This window comes from Capricornis sumatraensis, chromosome 9 (genome assembly GCF_032405125.1).
Source record: "Capricornis sumatraensis isolate serow.1 chromosome 9, serow.2, whole genome shotgun sequence".
In the NCBI taxonomy this organism is placed as follows: Eukaryota; Metazoa; Chordata; class Mammalia; order Artiodactyla; family Bovidae; genus Capricornis; species Capricornis sumatraensis.
The window spans coordinates 65,353,639-65,372,442 of NC_091077.1; the positions used below are offsets into that span (position 1 = coordinate 65,353,639).

Below are 18,804 nucleotides of genomic sequence, written 5' to 3' on the forward strand. Positions count from 1 at the left end.
TAGAGTTTCTCAGGTGGCACTAGTGATAAAGAACCCACCTGCCAATGCAGGAGACATAAGACATGGGTTCGATCCCTGGGTTGGGAAAATCCCCTGGAGGAGGGCATGGCAACCCACTCCAGTATTCTTGCTTGGAGAATCCCCATGGACAGAGGAGCCTGGTGGGCCACAGTTCATAAGGTCACAAAGAGTAGGACACAACTGAAGCAACTGAGCACGCACATGCATGGGATGGTATTTGAAAGGTCTGGGCACAGTGGTGGTTAATAAATGTTAGTGTCCTCTCCTCATCCCCTCTCCATTTTCATGCCAAAAATTCTATGTTAAACTGTTTTATTGCCTTAAAATGGTTTTTATCCATCATCACTCTAATTAGTGGCCATTATCTACAAATGGAAATAGCCAGAAATTTTTATTTATTTTCTATTATTAATATTTCACTAAACCTTAGGAGAAAAGTTATGACCAACCTAGAGAGCATATTCAAAAGCAGAGACAGTACTTTGCCAACTAAGGTCCATCTAGTCAAGGCTATGGTTTTTCCTGTGGTCATGTATGGATGTCAGAGTTGGACTGTGAAGAAGGCTGAGCGCTGAAGAATTGATGCTTTTGAACTGTGGTGTTGGAGAAGACTCTTGAGAGTCCCTTGGACTACAAGGAGATCCAGCCAGTCCATTCTGAAGATCAGCCCTGGGATTTCTTTGGAGGGAATGATGCTGAAGCTGAAACTCCAGTACTTTGGCCACCTCATGCGACGAGTTGACTCATTTGAAAAGACCTTGATGCTGGGAGGGATTGGGGGCAGGAGGAGAAGGGGACGACAGAGGATGAGATGGTTGGATGGCATCACGGACTCGATGGACGTGAGTCTGAGTGAACTCCGGGAGTTGGTGATGGACAGGGAGGCCTGGTGTGCTGCGATTCATGGGGTTGCAAAGAGTCGGACACGACTGAGCGACTGAACTGAACTGAAGCCATAATAATAAATTTTAAAATATTAAGAGTCTTGAAAAAAATCAAGATGATCTCAGAGGGTAAAGAGAGCCAGGAGGCTTGGGGGATCTGGAAGGGTCACAGTATAGCTTTGCCTCTTGGAGACCCCCACCCTAACCCTGAAGATCCCTAACAGAACACCCCCTTGGCCAGCCTGTTTGGCTTCAGTCCACACTGCCTCCTGCCCAGGCCACTGCCTCTCCCTCCCTTGTCACCTGACAATCAACGATGTGCAGAATTGCAGCCCAGGTCGAAAAAGCCTTTGTTCTGCAACTTACAAGGAAGACCAAGACAGTCAGAGGGGCAGTAGTCTTCCCGGATGCTGGGCCGGGCTACTATAGGGACCCGTGACGGAAAAGAGAGCCAGCAGTGCCCTCTAGTGGTTGAAGATTCCAACGACAACCACACCAGCTATCCCTGCTTGGGACAGCCTAGTCCCATGCAGGTGTGAGTTCTAGTTCTGCAGGAGAGGCAGAAATCGCGTTTCCTCTGAAATACTGTTGGCAATTCCAGAAGAAAGTGCCAGGCAGAAAGACCCCAGAGTCTCTCAGTAAGCCCAAGACTGCGACTCTTTCAGCTCCTGAGGACTGTGGGACCATTGAGACACCTCAGACCCCTAAGAAGGACCACTCCCAAACTATCCTTTGCCTGACCAGAGCTGTCATGCCAATATGACTCACCTGGGAAAGACACACCATCACTCCCTGTTTATTGATTCATGGAGGAACAAAAACTTCCTGTGAGCCGGGCCTTGTTCAAAGTTGGCATCTTACATATTTACCTTGCTTAGTTCTCACTTGTTCCCACTGCAGTGTTCTTGCCTGGAGAATCCCAGGGACAGGGGAGCCTGGTGGGCTGCCGTCTATGGAGTCGCACAGAGTCGGACACGACTGAAGTGACTTAGTAGTAGTAGTAGTAGTAGTAGTAGTAGTAGTAGTAGTAGTAGTTAGAGATGAGGACAGTGAAATGTAAAGACACAAAGTAACTCGAGCCAGAGTTCAAGCCCACTTAGGTCTGACTGCGGAGAAGGCGATGGCACCCCACTCCAGTATTCTTGCCTGGAAAATCCCATGGGTGGAGGAGCCTGGTAGGCTGCAGTCCATGGGGTCACTAAGAGTAGGACATGACTGAGCGACTTCACTTTCGCTTTTCACTTTCATGCATCGGAGAAGGAAATGGCAACCCACTCCAGTGTTCTTGCCTGGAGAATCCCAGGGATGGCGGAGCCTGGTGGGCTGCCATCTATGGGGTCGCACAGAGTCGGACACAACTGAAGCAACTTAGCAGTAGCTGTAGGTCTGACTGGTGCCTGGCACAGAGTGATTATCATTTAAATAGTGATTGCTATTGTTATTACCAGTATGTGTTGGCATCAGTATTAACAAGGCTGGGAAGTTGATTTCAATGTCTTATCTGAATTCTGTGTTGTAACATTTCAGCTTCTTTTTTTCAACTGTCACTACTGAGTCAGTCTATTGGCTTTAAACCAGTTAGCAATCTGCGTGGTGCCAATGTAGGCTGGTAGGACCAAAGGTGCCTCAATCAAGGTCTCCTGACTTTTTATCACAGTATCTATCTTTGCTTAGTTCCAGATCATAATTTACATGTTTTCTCGGTGTTTTATCAACCAGATCCTTCTAGAGCATTATCTCCTAGAACATCATATTGATAGATTTGAGAAGAAATATTCTGAAAGCCCCAAGACAGCCAGATAAAGAGGAAAACCAAAATCTTACTAAAGGTATACAGACTTGGAAGGCCAAAGAGACGGACAGCAGTAGAGCAGCAATTCAGGGAGAATGAAGTGGCCACCAGCTTGCCTGCCTTACCAGTCAGTTTGTTCACTAAATTTGCTAATATCCTTCTCACCTGTGCCTCTGGCCAAGCGGTCTTTGGGAAGACAGTAACAGAAACCCATTCAAGCCCGATGAAACAAAAGTTGACTTTTGTTTAGAGACTTATTCCAAGATTCTGCGCAAAGCTCTGTGATCCAAGCATAAGAAAAGTAAGGGGAGCCTCAGGTAGGACTGGAACCCAGAACTAGAAAGGTGTTGTTCAGTCACTAAGTCGTGTCCAACTCTGCAACCCCATGGACTGTAGCCCACCAAGCTCCTCTGTCTATGGGATTTCCCAGGCAAGAATATTGGAATGGGTTGCCATTGCCTTCTCCAAGAGATCTTCCCAACCAGGGATCAAAGGAGGGTGCTCGATCCCTAGGCTGGGAAGATCCCCTGGAGAAGGGAATAGCTAGCCACTCCAGTATTCTGGCCTGGAGAATTCCATGGACTACACTCCATGGGGTCACAAAGAGTCGGACACGACTGAGCAACTTTCACTTTAGCCCACTAAAATCTCGGAGTCCTTTTCATGACTCTAGCAAGGGGAGAAGTAATAGACATAAATGTAAAGGTCCTTACTTTGGTCCAGTAACTGTACCAAAGCTCAAGATTCTAGGAGAAATGACTTACTAAGCCGTCTGGAAAATATAATATTCATTAAAATAGTAATTTAAGTATCAGTTAAAATTAGAATATTATTTGATTTGATCCTTTAAAAAGAACACTGGTGAATTTCAGCACCTTTCCTTGGTCAGTTTAGCCATCCTTACCTGTGGTTGGAGATGGTCCCTCATCAGATAATCAGTGAGCCACAGGACCTGGGTGGAAGACCAGGAAAAGGAGAGTGTTCACATGTGCTGGCCCCTTTAGGCCTTCAGCTTCCTCTCAACATGGTTGCTTTTTCTTGTTGTTATTTTGGGGGTTTTTTTAGCAGAAGGTCAGGGGGACTGCACTGCATGGCTTGTGGGATCTTAGTTCCCCAACCAAGGATTGAACATGGGCCCTCAGGACTGAGAGCGTGGAGTCCTAACCACCAAACTGCCAGGGAACTCCCAGGACACAGTTTTAAATTAAACCCAGCCTCTGCCGTGCAAGAGCTTGGCAGGGATAACAATGTTCTTGAATTGATTGCTGACCCACTGTCAACCTCTTCAGCACTCAAAATAAAAACGAGGCAGCAGCAAGAAATTTTGTAGTTTCCTACTCCCAAACTCAGAGCCAGCAAAACTGAGGAGTTTTAGCTTTAATACCAAGGTTTCCCTTCTCCTTACTCAGCAGTCAGCAAAGTATTTTAGTGTGACCTATGAGCTAAGAATAGTTTTTACATTTTTAAGTAGCTTAGGGGAAAAAATATCAAAAGAATAATAATATTTTGTGACACGTGAAAAATCAAATTTCAGTGTCCATAAAGTTTGATCGGAACACAACCACACCCATTCATTTATGCAGTGTCTAGGGCTGCTTTATAGCAACATCAGAGCTGAAACCACATGGTCTGCAATGCCTAAAATGTTTACTGTCTGGCCCTTTACAGAAAACATTTGCCAACTGCAACCTTACCTTCTGCTTCTAGGGCAGTCACTTACATTGAAGTGTGTGTGACTGATGTGCTCACTCACTTTTATTCTTCAGAAGGAAATCTGGATTACAGAAGGGGGAAAATGATATGATAAAGCCTAGAGAATAAAATGGGAGGGGAGCGGTATCCTGGCAACAGCCTGGGCTTGGAGGAAGATGTTTAAGAGCAGGGAAGTTCCCCTCAACTCTGATGTTTTGCTCTTCCAAGCCAAGTAAGAGGTTGTCAGCACATGGAATCTACACTGCCGGGGGAGTGAGAGATTTTCATCACAGTTACACATAAGAATTCACTTTTCCTTTCTCTTCCAGTCTACTCATAAACAGGATATTTCCTCACCTCTTGCTGCTTTGACTTGCGAGTAATATGGTTGTCATTCTTTTTATTATCTTTGTGCTTCATAATAAAGTGGCAGCAACCTTAACACCTCAAAGGATTGTTAAAAATTCTAGCTGCTGAGGGAATTTTACCTCCTAGTTGCAAGTTGTAGTTCATTTTTACCAGTCAACTTGGGCAGAACTCTTAGTTGAATGTGACAAAAACCCAACTCAAATTGGGTTAAGCAGAAAGCCAAGTTACTGACCCATGTAAATGGAAAGCTCTGTGCTAGTTCTGGCTTCAGACAAGGCTGGCTTCTGGACCTAAAAGAAGAATGTCTTCCTGGCTCTAACCCTCAGCTCTGCCTCATCCCTCAAGGTTAGGGATGACCTAACCTTGGACGGGGTTTTCAAATGGCCTAGCAGCTCTCCCTGGAATCTTACCCATCCGATCTTACCCAGCAATGCTTCCAGATTTTGATTGGCTTGACCTAGGTCACATGCTCATTCCTGACCAATCCCTATGTCCCCACTATCTATATTCCCATTGGCCAGGCTGGGTCACGTGGCTCTCCTTCAGTCATCTGAAATAAAAGGCAAGGGTGGGTCCCCAAATTCAGTGGGAGGCAATCTCTAGGAAGGAAGGGACACAAGGTGGTCAAGAAAACCAGCAGCAGTGTATTTACTCAACCGAAAGCTATAGAGCCCTTAAAATGTTGATTTAAAAAATGGAAATACTGAAGGTTTAAAAACACAGTGTGGCTACAGTCCTTGATAGAACATAAAATAAGAAAGGTTGACCTCAACCTCACACACCCTTTGCACCCCCTGCCCTCCTTGACCCTACGGAGAGCCTGACCCTTGTACCTGCCGGTCTCCAGAACCTGAAGCGAGTGGCGGAGGTGTGGATGGATGAGTATGCGGAGCACATCTACCAGCGCCGGCCGGAGTACCGCCACCTCTCCGCTGGGGACGTGACTGCCCAGAAGAAGCTCCGTAGCTCCCTGAACTGCAAGAGTTTCAAGTGGTTTATGACCAAGATCGCCTGGGATCTGCCCCAATTCTACCCACCCGTGGAGCCCCCGGCCGCAGCCTGGGGTGAGGTGAGTGTGAAGGCTAGGCCCCGCCACATAAATAGGTCTCGAGTCAAAATGCACGTGCAGGGTCCACAATTTAGAGAAAAAAGTAACACTGTAAATCAACTATATTTCAATAAAAATTAAAATAAAAAAGCAGTGTCATCTAGAAAGTGCCAGTAGAGGTATAACATATAAAACTTGCTTGTTTGTTTTGCTGGTCTCTCTTCTTAGCCTTGGGGTGGTGGTTTTTGTGTGTTCGCTATTTAATGTTACAAGTAGAAAAAAATTAAAACTTTAAATTATTAGCATGAATTTTACTATTCATCTTTATGTTCTGCTGTGCGTGTTTTAAAGGCAAACACAACATTCAATTTGTGCACAACTGGTGAAATTTCACAATCCATATTTCAGACCTCACCCATGCATATGTGTTTCTTACCAGAGCTGTGGAAACACAGCACAGAACTAACTCAGCTGTATTTATTTCACTTCTTGATAATGTACACATCCTGTCAACATCTTACTGATGAGTGAGAAAGAGCTGAAGGAAAAGGAACTCTAGGTTGCCCCCTCCTTCCCTTTGCTTGTGTGCTATTTGCTGCTGAAGTAGTTGGGTCATCCAGGGAATTAACGCACGAAAGAAAGGACACAGACTTCCTTGGGGGTCCAGTGGTTAAGAATCTGCCTGCCAATGCCAGGGACTCGGTTTTGATCCCTGGTCTGAGAAGGTTCCACATGCTGCAGGGCAAGTAAGACCTCGTGACCCAACTACTGCAGCCCAGGGACCCTAGAGCCTGTGCTCCGCAACCAGAGAAGCCACCACAATGAGAAGCCCGCACACCGCAACGAAGACCCGTTGCAGCCAGAAAGAAAGGACGGACACGATAGGGTTTCCCAGTCCCTCCTGTGTCCTGGACCCGTTCCTTGATGAAGCTGAAGCCGGTCCTGGTTGAAAAGGAGGATGTAGCCTCTGGGACAGGCCAGCACCCCCGCTTAGTCACAGCTGTGACACCCTCAGCCCCTAGTTGCTGAGTTTCCATGCCTATGGGAGACCCAGGGACCCTGTGCTACAGGCACTCAGAGATATTGTATGTGAGCTCTGCAGAGAGGAACAGCAGGTGCTCATAGAGTCTGTGTCACCTCTGCCCGTGTGCATACTCTGTTATCCCATGAAATTTCACTTACAGGTCCAAAGGTAAAATTATTAGGACATTTAAGACAGTGACAGCAGAGCTTTAAACCAAACATAGACTCTGAGTAAGGAAGCCTGTGCCGCTGCCCTTCTCACACACCCAAGAAGCTGGTCCTGCTGGAGGAGGCAGACAGTCCACCACATCCCGGCTCCTGGGTCTCTGGCAGAGAGGACCACTCAGAGATGGGTATAAGGGGATTTGTGGAGGGGGCGCATACATATTGGGGCTCCTTCTGTTGTAAGTGACAGAGTCCATTCTAAGGTGGAAAGGGGGGTGACTGCTTCTCATAGAAATCTTGGGTAGCTGTGGCTTCAACTGTGAACTCCTGGATCCAGGGGGTTCAAATGATGTCAGTCTCTTTTTTTCCTACTTAACTGCTTCCTTGTGTGTTGTCCTCATGCCAAAAGTAGCAAGATGGCTCCAGAAACCTTAGGCTGCGAGAGCCCCAGCTTGGCCAACCTAGCAGGAAGTGAACACCTCTTTCCCAATAGAGTCAGTAAAGGTCCAGGATTGAAGTCTTACTCTCGGATCCACATAAATCACTGTGGCCTTTGGAGGAGGAGGGAACAAGGGTAGGGTGGATGTTCTGGCCACGGGATGGGCCACAACACCCAGGAGAGAAGTGTGTTGGCCTGCAGACGCACCAGGTGTCACTTGTTCAGCCAATTAGAGGGACCTTTCCCCGCTAAGCCCTCTGCCAGCACCACCCTCGCCACCGACACCAGCGCGAGTTTTCTAGATGAGGTGCCTCTTGATTTCCCTCGTGAAGCTCTTCATTTCTTTGCCACCTCATTGGCTTTCTCCCCCGTGTTAGTTCAGGTCCTCCGGGAAGCAGGCACCAAGAGGGGATTAGGCAAGCAAGAAACTTACTGGGGCATCGCCCTAGAGAAGTGAGCAGGGAGGTAAGGAGAGCTGCCAGACTGGCAGGCTGCCCTCTGGAAGAGGAGAGGAAAAGAAGGAGAGTGGCGGGGAGGAAGCCCCAGCCGCAAGTGAGGCTTTGAGGAAGTCTGGCTGTGTTAATGAGCAGTCTTCAGGCGAATCACCTGCCAGAGGAGTCCGCCTCCCCGGGGGACAGGCCTGCCTCTCTTCCAGGGGAGCGTGGCGGGTGCAGCTCACAGCAGCGGGGCGACAAGACTGCCTGTAGCTGGGCACTGGAGCGGGCCTTTCCCTGGCCCCTGCATCACACGAGCAGCCGCATCTGTGAGGTGGGAGCTAAGCGAAGTGACGCCGGCAGCTAGCTAGCACAGTGGCCTGCCTGCCATCCATGCTGGCTGACCAGCGCAGGCTGAGGCCCCTGAACTCACAGGGCGTCCTCACCTTCCTTAGTGAGACTCTGTTCCTCTTTGGAGCCTCCCGTTCACCTTCCCTCAGGCCCGAGAGCAAAGACCCCACACCTCTTCTAAAGTGGTCTTCAACGTATAGCCTCTGCATCACCTGGAATGAGGGTAAAATTTGATTCCTGGACCTGCTGGGTCAAATTCTCTGGGAGAGGAGGCAGGAGTCCTCCTCTTCACACCCCCTCCCCTCCAGGCCCCAGCCCCACCCCTGGACTCTACTCGCTCTAATTCAAAGCAAGGTTGAGTGGCGCTGCTCTCCGTGTTCCCTTATTAACAGGTTCTGTCCTGCCCACCAGTCCAGTGCGAACTTCATTAGGAGAATTCGGAGTTCAGCCCACTGATATCCTCTACCTTGCCTCCCTCCTCCCGCCCCAGCAGGGGCCCCACTGGATATCTTCAAGCACCTCACTGGTCCTCTCTTTGCTTCCTTCTCATCCAGATCCGCAATGTGGGCACAGGGCTGTGTGCAGACACGAAGCATGGGGCCCTGGGCTCCCCACTGAGGCTAGAGAGCTGCATCCGGGGCCGCGGGGAGGCCGCCTGGAACAACATGCAGGTAGGGGCTGTTCCTCGGACCGGCTGCCAGGTTCCCTGTGCCGTCATAAGCCTGCAGTGCTCATGTGGTGGGCTGGCAGGGAGAGGCCCAGGCAATGATGAGGGACAGGTCAGCGCAAGGGACATTTTATATGAGCCTACTGGACACTTTGGAAAGAGGAATCCTGCACTTTGGTCTGGACTGTTGGTTAAAAGTGATAGACACTTGGGCCGAATGGCTGTCAACAGAGTTTCTGGCTTATGTCACTTAAGTCTAGATGATGTCATCAGGGTCTCTCCAGGGCCCCAGCTCTGCTTCCCTCTCGGCTTCATTCTTAGGCTGACTTGTCTTCCCAAGTGGTGGCAGAGGTAACCACCAGCAGCTCTAGGCGGCCAGCCACCCGATGAAAAGGCATGTCCCTTCCAAAAGTTCCAGAAAAGCCCTGGGGCCCTCACATGCTGGGTTTCCTGACCCCGCAATGATGGAGGAAGGATCTCCCAAAGGGTATAATCCGAAGAGTGAGGAGTGCAAGCCCACCATGTAGGACATGCCTCTCACAGGAAACTGCACATAGCTTCCCCTCGTCCCTTCCCAGGTTCACCCCATTGTTAACTCACACGGCATCCATTGAATCTTGTTTCAAAGACACATGGTTTATAGTCTCCCTGCTGTGGATTTTCTGGCATTTGGAAAGTGTACACTGATATAAGCCTACAAGGCGGGTCCTCCGTAAAAACAGAACTCAGGAGGGCTGTGCAGCGTACACACTGAGCATGCACAGCACCACCTCCTCTCAGCGTACACACTGAGCATGCACGGTGCCAGCCTCCGGAATGTGTGATGCCCTCCCCCATCCTTTCTTGAAAACCATTCTTACTAGATAATGGCTGTCACTGACTAAGGGCTTCCCAGGTGGCACTAGTGGTAAAGAATCTGCCTGTCAATGCAGGAGATGCAAGAGACTCAGGGTCAGGAAGATTCCCTGGAGGAGGGCGTGACAACCCACTCCAGTATTCTTGCCTGGAGAATTCCATGGACAGAGGACCCTGACGGGACAGTCCATGGAGTCACAACAAGTCGGACACAACTGAGCAAGTATGAGCCCACATGCTCATCAGTTAATTCTGAATTCTCCACAGCCCTGTATGGCTGCTCCTTGACCCTGGGGCTGCAAGAGAGACCAGGAGAAATACAGGGCCTGGATAGAACAGGCCTAGGCAGCTCAGCTTCAGAACAACTCCCCTTGCGGTGGAGAGTCCACATGAAGACAGGCTTCACTCAGACTAACTGCAGAATGTGCCTGGGGTGTGGGTATGCTGGCCTCCACCATGAGGCGGGGAGTGTAGCAGCCCAGTTGCCCCACTGGGATCTGTGTCCTGTGGAGCCCACAGCCAACTCTGAGTGATGAGCTCTAATGAGCTGGAAAAGGAAGAAATGCAAGTCTAAGCTACAGCTCCTGACCTGGAGGAGGCCTGGGAAGTCAACATTCAGGGAGCAGTAACTGGCTAACCCCACCACCACCACCACTGCAATGCGCACCTCTGGCCGAGATGGAATAACAAGGACTTGGTTTACCCTTCTACCCAAAGCATCCAAAGAAATGGACAAAATATGTGAAACAACTGTTTTCAGGAGAGCCGATGTCAACCCTTGAAAGACAGTGACCCTTGGAAGACAGGGAGCCAACAAGCATGATGGTTGTCCCGGCTTCCGTTCCCAGTCCACAAGTCAGGGAGGGAGAAGCCCAGGGGAGCCAGGCACACGCCCTGAGTTGAGGAGGCAGCGCAGAGAGTGCAGGAGGTCAAGGTGGCTAGAATTCACAAAATGAAATCCTGGAGGCTTGGAGAGAGGCAGACATGGATTATGTCTGAGATTTACAGAGGCCCCCCTGCATATTCAGCAGAGTACTGGTGTGTGTGAGGAAACTCCTGGGGCTGGACAAAGAACCACCTGAGAGGATTGATGTGGAAAGGTGGACGGGACCTAGACTTGCCAAAAAAATTTTCAAAAGAAATACAAAGTTAAAGGACTGATTTCAACATACATTGTTAAAGTGTCACTGATTAAAGCAGGGCCATATTGACGTAAAGAGAGAATAGAGACTCCAAAAATAGATCCATGCATGTATGGACAGCACACTCTTAAAGATGTTCAAGGGAAATTAATTCAGTGCAAAATTTTTTGCACTATATTTTCAACAAATAGTGCATATCCATGTGCAAAAACAGTTTTTTCAATAAATACATTATACTATATATAAAAATTAACTCAAAAATGGGTCATTGACTTAAACATAAAACTGAAACCAAAATACTTTGGAAGAAAACACAGGCAAAAGTGTTCCTTGGTAACCCAAGCAATGATTTCTTAGATACAACACCAAAAGAGAATTGATGAAACAAAAAAACTGATAGATTGGACTTCTTCAAAATGAGAAAATTCTGTTCTTAAAAGACACCGTTGAGAAAATAGGAAGATGAGCCACAGACTAAGAGAACATGTTTACAAAGCATATATCTGATAACAATTTTAAATGTTTGTGAGTGAGTGAGAGTCGCTCAGTCGTGTCTGACTCTTTGCGAACCCATGGACTATACAGTCCATGGAGTTCTCCAGGCCAGAATACTGGAGTGGGTAGCCAATCCCTTCTCCAGATCTTCCCAACCGAGGGTTAGAACCCAGGTCTCCCATATTGCAGGCGGATTCTTTACCAGTTGAGCCACCAGGGAAATGTTTAGAGTATAAAATTTCTCAAAACTCAGTAAGAAAATAAACAATTCAGTTTAAAAATGGGCAAAAGCTGTGTAGAGATTTTAGTGAAGAAGTCGTATTGGTCAGCAAAGAAGCACATCAAAAATGCTTAACTTAATAGTTATTAGAGAAATGGAAATTAAAATTATAACCTATTAGAAAGACCAACCATACCAAGGGTTGGCAAAGATGTAGATGAATTGGAACCATACACTGCTGGTAAGAATGTAACTGGTACAGCCACTTTGGAAAACAGTTGGGTAGTTTCTTGGAAAGTTACACATTGATGTATCTTGTGATCCAGCCATCCCTCTTCAAGGAGTTAATCCAAGAGAGAAGAAATTATGTCCATGTCCTTACAATGGCTTGTACACGTGTGCGTGTTCATAGCAGCTCTAAGACTCTTGAGAGTCCCTTGGACTACAAAGAGATCCAACCAGTCCATCCTAAAGGAGATCAGTCCTGAGTGTTCACTGGTGCCTGATTTGAAGAGCTGACTCATTTGAAAAGACCTTGATGCTGGGAACGATTGAAGGCAGGAGGAGAAGGGGACGACAGAGGATGAGATGGTTGGATGGCATCACTGACTCAATGGACATGAGTTTGGGTAAACTCCGGGAGTTGGTAATGGACAGGGAGGCCTGGCATGCTGCGATCCATGGGGTCACAAAGAGTCAGACATGACTGACTGAAATGAACTATTTGAAAACACCAAAAACTAGAAACAACCCTGGAGAAGGCAAAGGCAACCCACTCCAGTACTCTTGCCTGGAAAATCCCATGGGTGGAGGAGCCTGGTAGACTGCACTCCATGGGGTCGCTAAGATTAGTCAGACACGACTGAGCGACTTCACTTTCACTTTTCACTTTCATGCATTGGAGAAGGAAATGGCAACCCACGCCAGTGTTCTTGCCTGGAGAATCCCAGGGACAGCGGAGCCTGGTGGGCTGCCATCTATGGGGTCACACAGAGTCGGACATGACTGAAGCAACTTAGCAGCAGCAGCAGCAGAAACCACCCACATGTTCAACAACAGGTATATCAAGTACCATGCAGTGAATGAATATAGCTCGGCAATAACAAGGAATGAACTGTTGATAAATGCTGTTGTTATAATGTGATTAAATCTCAACAGAATTGTGTTGTTTAAGAAATAAAAAAAAAAAATCCATGCTGTCTGATTCTTTTTATATAAAATTCTAGAAATTGTGAGCGCCTCTTTCATGAAAAACAAAGGAGTTTCCTAGGGGCGTGGGGAGGGATAGAAGGAAAAGATCACACAGGGCAGGAGGGTACCTTTAGGGTGATGGATATGTTCACTACCTTGATGACAGTGATGATGATGGCAGTTTGACAGGTATACGCTATGTCAAAATGTTTCAAGCTGAGCACTTAAAATGTGTGCAGTTTATTGCATGCCAATTATTCAGTAAAGCTTGGGGAAAAAAAAAAAGTTTATCAGCCTATATAATATGTGAACCTAGTTTGGATCTTAATTCAAACAGACTGACTCTGAAAAGAAATGTGTAAGGCAATCTGAAAACGTATGAACTTGAGCTATTTGATGACACTGAGAACCTTGTGGTCGCTTTTCACTGTTATCAGGGCACTTACTGAAGTCATGACAGCTGACATGGTAAGATGTCCAGAATTTGCTTCAAAAGAATGTGGGGGTGGGGGATATGGTGCAGAGGCAGCACTAACAAGATTCGTTGTGATTTAGTAATCATTGAAGCTGGGTCGCTGGGACAGGTATCATCAATATACTTTTTATATATAATATTTTTTTATTTTACCCTAAATATCGAAATTATCATTTCAACATGTAATTAAAGGTATTTTTTCCTTTAAATGCAGCTTTATTTTGGGGGTGAGACTACCTTTTGCTTTAACCAATGAAAATCTAGCAGTTGTCACTTGCTGTAAAATAGACACTGAATTTTGGAGACGTGAGGATAAATATTTTTATATCAGTATACAGTTTTCTGAACCCCTGTGTTTAAAATTTCCTGTAATTGCAAAAGAAGAGACCCCCAGCTTTGCTTTGCTGTCCACATCACGGCGTCCCTGTGCATGCAGGTCTTCACCTTCACCTGGAGAGAAGACATCCGACCCGGAGACCCCCAGCACACCAAGAAGTTCTGCTTTGATGCCGTCTCCCACACCAGCCCCGTCACCCTCTACGACTGCCACAGCATGAAGGGCAACCAGCTGTGGAAGTACCGCAAAGTAAGACAGGGTGTGGAGGGGGGTGGACAGGGGAGCCTGCTTGACTTAAAAAAAAAAAAAATGTGCCTCCCCTCTTCTCTCCAGAGACCCCTCCCTCATGCATTTGTTACACAAACTTCCCTGACTCTCCTGTCATCAAGAGAAATCAGAAATCCAGCTTTAGTATCTTTTATTTTCTTTTTCTATTATTTTTAATTTTTTTTAAATTCAGCTTTAGAATCTTAAATGTTGGCAACTGAGTCTTTTTTTTTTTTTAAACCACCTTGAGAGCAAATGAAATTTAACTGGAGATAGGCATGATTAGGGTCCCAGCCCAGAAGTGGCATACATCAGTTTTGTCCTCATCCCAGCAGGCACTGCTCAGGCACATGGCAAGGCCAGCCTCAAGGGAGGTGGGCAGTGTCCACTGTGTGGTGGGGAGGAGAGCCAGGCAGGCCGGCGAGCCCCAGCCCCATCCCCTCGCTGGTATCACTGCTGCTTGGGCTCATTTCCCCATTACGGCCCCGCTGACCACCTGCCTGTTTCACAGGACCAGACCTTATACCACCCCGTCAGCGGCAGTTGCATGGACTGCAGTGAAAGTGACCACAGGATCTTCATGAACACCTGCAACCCCTCCTCTCCCACCCAGCAGTGGCTGTTTGAACACACCAACTCCACAGTCTTGGAAAAATTCAATAGCAACTGAGCCCTCACGTTGCCACAGTGAGCCTGGCGGGGTCCCCTCCAGCACTCCCTGCAGCCTCCCTCTCCAGAGGAAGGCGGGGCTGCCAGGGCTCCCCCATTCTGTACAAGGTGCTGGCCAGCCAGGTCAAGGCAGAGGGGGCTCTTGAAGCTGGCCTGGGTGTCCACCCAGCCCTGCAGGCCCCAAATGGTGGAGGCATGGAGAACAGACCCCACAAGAGGCCCCACTCCAGAGCAGAGCCCACTGCATCCCTGGCGGCGGCGTGGAAACCCAGGAGAGCCTTTTCACCCCATCACCACGTTCCCTTGAGCAGTACGTGGAAGGAATGCCAGGGTAGCCCTCGGCCACCCGAATCAGAGTCCTCCAAGCCTGCCTGACATTCAGCTGGCTCATCCTTTAGCGAGAGAGAGGCAAGTTGTGTCTGTAGGCGCCAACTTTAAGCAACAGTGCCACTCATCAGCAACAGAAGGACAAGAGTCTTTCTCGGGGCCATTGGGTTCAGCCTTTCCATTTTGGCCCCAGCTTGGGATAACTGCAGTTACTCCCCAGCATCTGTTCCCTGTCCTGACCCAAGGAGATGCAGTTAGAAGCCGTGCCTGGGGCCCTCCGAGTGTTCAGTGCTGGCCGCCGGCCAGCTGTCAGGTGGGGCAGAAGCGTGGCCCTCCTGTGCCACCGTGGACAGCCCTGGTGTCTGCCCTGGCTCTCGGGGTGCTCAAGATGCCCAGATCAGTGCTCTCCAGGCTCAAGGACAGTCCGGCCACCAGCTTTTCAGGACTGGGTTTCAGAGGGCCTTGAGTCTGTGGCACAGGCATAGTAGAAGACCTCCAAACTAGAAATTCTGCTTGAATTTCCCCCATCAGCGCTTCCATCTCTCTCTCTCCCTTCTCCCTCCCTCGGGCAGCTGCCTGTCTCAACAGAAGAGCAGAGGTGTGACGTGCTGGCCTCACAAAGTCCGGAGGCCACCGAGGTGGACCGCGGGCAGGTTGCCTAGCCCCGACTCCTTGTGGTTCTGGTTCTCATATCGAATTCTAGAAGTTTTAAAGAACTGTGTACTTGGGTCACAAACTAGAGTACCACATAGGATTCTGGTATTCTAGCATCCAATATGGATTTCTGGAATGCTGTGATTGAAGGAACCAGTCAACTGTAAAACCTTCAAGGCAGCCCCTAGCCTAGAAACAATCTGTGAAGTCCAAGGTTGGTGGTGTTGGGGGACAGGTGGGGGATCCCACGTCCATCTGCTCATACCAGAGACCTGGGTGTGACACAGTCGTCAGCCCAGGCCGGAAGCTGTGCCAGCCCCGCCACGGTCACGGCTGCAGTGAACACCCCAGTGTCCCACTGCATGGATATGCAGTCCGCTCCATGACGGCCCTCTGTATTTACCTTTTGCTTTGTTAATTATGTGTCAGACTCCCAGAGGGCTCCCAAACTAATAGGAAGTGTTTCTCTAACCAGCCTGCCACCCACTGAGTCAGAAATGGAAATTGCAGTCTACAGCCCGTTGCTCCCGCCAGCTAGCCCAGGAAGTCTTTAAATCGGTGTTCAGTTAGAGTCGAGCTTCTCGATTGTGTTATTTGCCAGTGAAATAACTGAGACATAAATCTGGGAGCAGAGCCACGGATCTGCCTTTGAGATGCTGGCTGATCTCGTCAGTTATCTGAGGAGGGAAGTGAACTCTCCCAGCCACCACCACCCCGATGAAGCGTGCAGCGGGCAAAGCGTCGCTTCCGCCTTCTGCCTCAGCACAGCTCGCACTCTGGCCACCTGTCTGCAGGAGAGGCAGCCCCGTGCTTACAAAGCTTGCTTGTCCGTCCCTTGTGTCTTTTCCAAGTGAGTGCTATACCTTTTAGCAGTGGCCCTCTTTAGGAAGGAGTCAAAAGATGTGGCCCCTTCCAGAATCTCGGAAAGCAAGAGTGTTGTAATTTGGGAGAATTGAGGTAGGATTCATCATCAGAAAGTAATGCAGTGTTATTAAAATGAAAACTGTGCCTTTTAAAAAGAAAAACATGCAAACGTACAGCCAATCCCTAAACTTGAATCATTTCCTAGTGCCTTGCTAGATGTCAAGGGGCAGGGTCGGGGTGGGGGGGACATTTTTGGTGATGTGTGCAATCCCTGTTGGATGAGTGTGTGTTTCCTAATGTCTGATTTCAAGCAGGAGGCGTTGGGCCTAGAGCAGGATCTGAAACAGCAGTGCCCACCAAGGGCCAGAGGGCCAGGTGTTATTGCATTCAATGAGAGTAACACCCTGAATTTAAAGGGCGACTGGATGGCTCTTTTAATCCATGGCCAAGAAGGGTCTCAGCCACTCCTGGGAGGGGGGCCGGTTTGGAAGCCACGGCTGCAGCCCCCACCCCACCCCCAGCAATTAGGTTTGCAATAGGTCCCACTCCAGCAGGTGACACTGTTCTTGGCAAGACCAGGGCGCATGTGGAAAGCAGGAGCAGCAGCAGGCAGTCTTCACGTGTCCGCTTTTCTGTCCTTTGGTTCTCCTTTTGAGGCTGGTTTTGCACCCTCAATAAGGAATGGGCAGATCCTCTGAGCACTCTGACATTTGCAATTGCTGAACCCACGTCTGTGGGTGCTGAGACTTGACAAAGCCTGTAATCAGGGAAGGAGGGAGAGAAGTCCATTAACAGACCAACCAATCACACATAGTAGCCATTCATTGTTTTGTCTTCATTTTGGAAAACTACATGTCTCAAGGATCCATGAGACTGTGGAGGTGCTGGCAGCCGGGTGATGGGTGAGAATGTGGACCTCTTCTCCTCTAAAGCCTTTCTTCTGAGCATGAGGTCAGGAAACAGGGTGTGGCTACAAAGTATCACAGCTGTGTGGCCCCAGCAGCCTTTCCAAAGGGGGACTACAGGAACATTTCAGAATGCAAAGAGTGTCTTCCCAGTAGGTTCAAGGCCATGGAGCAGATGCTAAGTGTGCGGGCATGTGTGAGAAAAGCCATTCCACCTTGTGCTTCCAGCTGGAGCTTTCAACTTTTAAAACCATCCAGGAGCTATCAGTTCCCCATTCTTGGAAGAAATAGCTCAGAGTCAGAAGGGAATACATCTACAGAAGAGATCTGATGGGGGATGCAACCTCAGGACCTGAGGAGAAAGAATGATTCTTTTTGGAGATATAGAATATGGATTCCCAGAGTCCACATTATATTCACCACCTGTCGAATTTCTTTTTCTCTTTAAGAAATAGCTGATGTCCTTGAAGATGGCTCCATATTTTTGTGTATGCATCTCTATATTTCTAATCTCTGCAGTTTCAAAGGAGTGGCAAAGCACTTTACAGAAGTAACTCAGAAATCCGGACACCTCGCTTCAGAGATCCCTGGTTTGCACAGGTTGGGTGATCTCTGTCATTCTTAGGAGGCAATGCAACTTTGATTAAGTTTTCTGAGGATTTCTAAGTATGGGAGAAGGGTAAGGAGTGGGTCCTGTCCTGGAATTCTTTTCTGCTTTCAACTGATGCTTTTTTTTTTTAATTCAAGTAATACTTTAGTTCTAACTGGATCTTGTGCCAAAGCCCACTGTCACCTCTGGGGTGGGAGTTGCACCTACATTCCAAGCGACAAGGTCCTCTTAAAGTTTGCTCCCAAAATGGCTTTGATTCAGCCGTGCTGGCCCACAGGGCTGGGTTCCTGCTGTGTTTCAGACTTGAAGGAGGATCCCAGAGGGACTACACGCAGGGAATATCTGACAGGTCGGATGTGGGAATCCATAGAGAAAGCTCGAGACCACCAGCCTCTCATCTCCTGCCTGGAAAAGTGAGCCTTTGTGAAGACCTGACTTACCATGTACAACTGCGATTGTGATTGTTGTTGAGTAAACCTCCAGACTTTTCTCTAATGTGGTCTCTGGCTAATTCCTTGTCTGCGCCTTTCTCCAGTCCTTCATTCCCTGTGTATTCATTGAGCACCCACCCACTCGGTGCCTCCGCTGGGTCCTGGATAAATTCCCTACCACCATCATTCTAAGGAGGAAAGCGCACCGCAGACAGCTCACCACGATGATTTCAGATGTGAATAGGCCCATGGAGGTTATAAAACAAGGTATTTTAGAGACTGGGGTGGGGATCAACATGAAGCAGGGTAGTCAGGGAATGCCTCTGGGAGAGCTGAATGACAAGAAGAAGAGAGTATGAGCCAAAAGGCAGTTTGGGGAGGAGCATTCTGGGCAAAGGGAACGGCCAGTGCAGAGATCCTGAGGCAGGAAGGAGTTCCTGTGTTGGAGGCGGGGAAGGAGGTGAGCTTACAGACTTA

General features: G+C 48.4%; 1 protein-coding gene across 1 annotated transcript in view; it reads left to right on the top strand.

Annotated features, from left to right (window-relative positions):
- GALNT10 (polypeptide N-acetylgalactosaminyltransferase 10) overlaps nt 1-14,570 on the top strand; it is a 226,654-nt gene extending 212,084 nt beyond the window's left edge. Inside the window, exons 9-12 of the mRNA XM_068980832.1 lie at nt 5,606-5,827; nt 8,773-8,889; nt 13,700-13,849; nt 14,379-14,570. Coding sequence (XP_068836933.1) covers nt 5,606-5,827; nt 8,773-8,889; nt 13,700-13,849; nt 14,379-14,537 — 648 coding nt within the window. The 3' untranslated portion in view covers nt 14,538-14,570. The remainder of the gene's footprint in view (nt 1-5,605; nt 5,828-8,772; nt 8,890-13,699; nt 13,850-14,378) is intronic.
- Nucleotides 14,571-18,804: the final 4,234 nt, after the last annotated feature.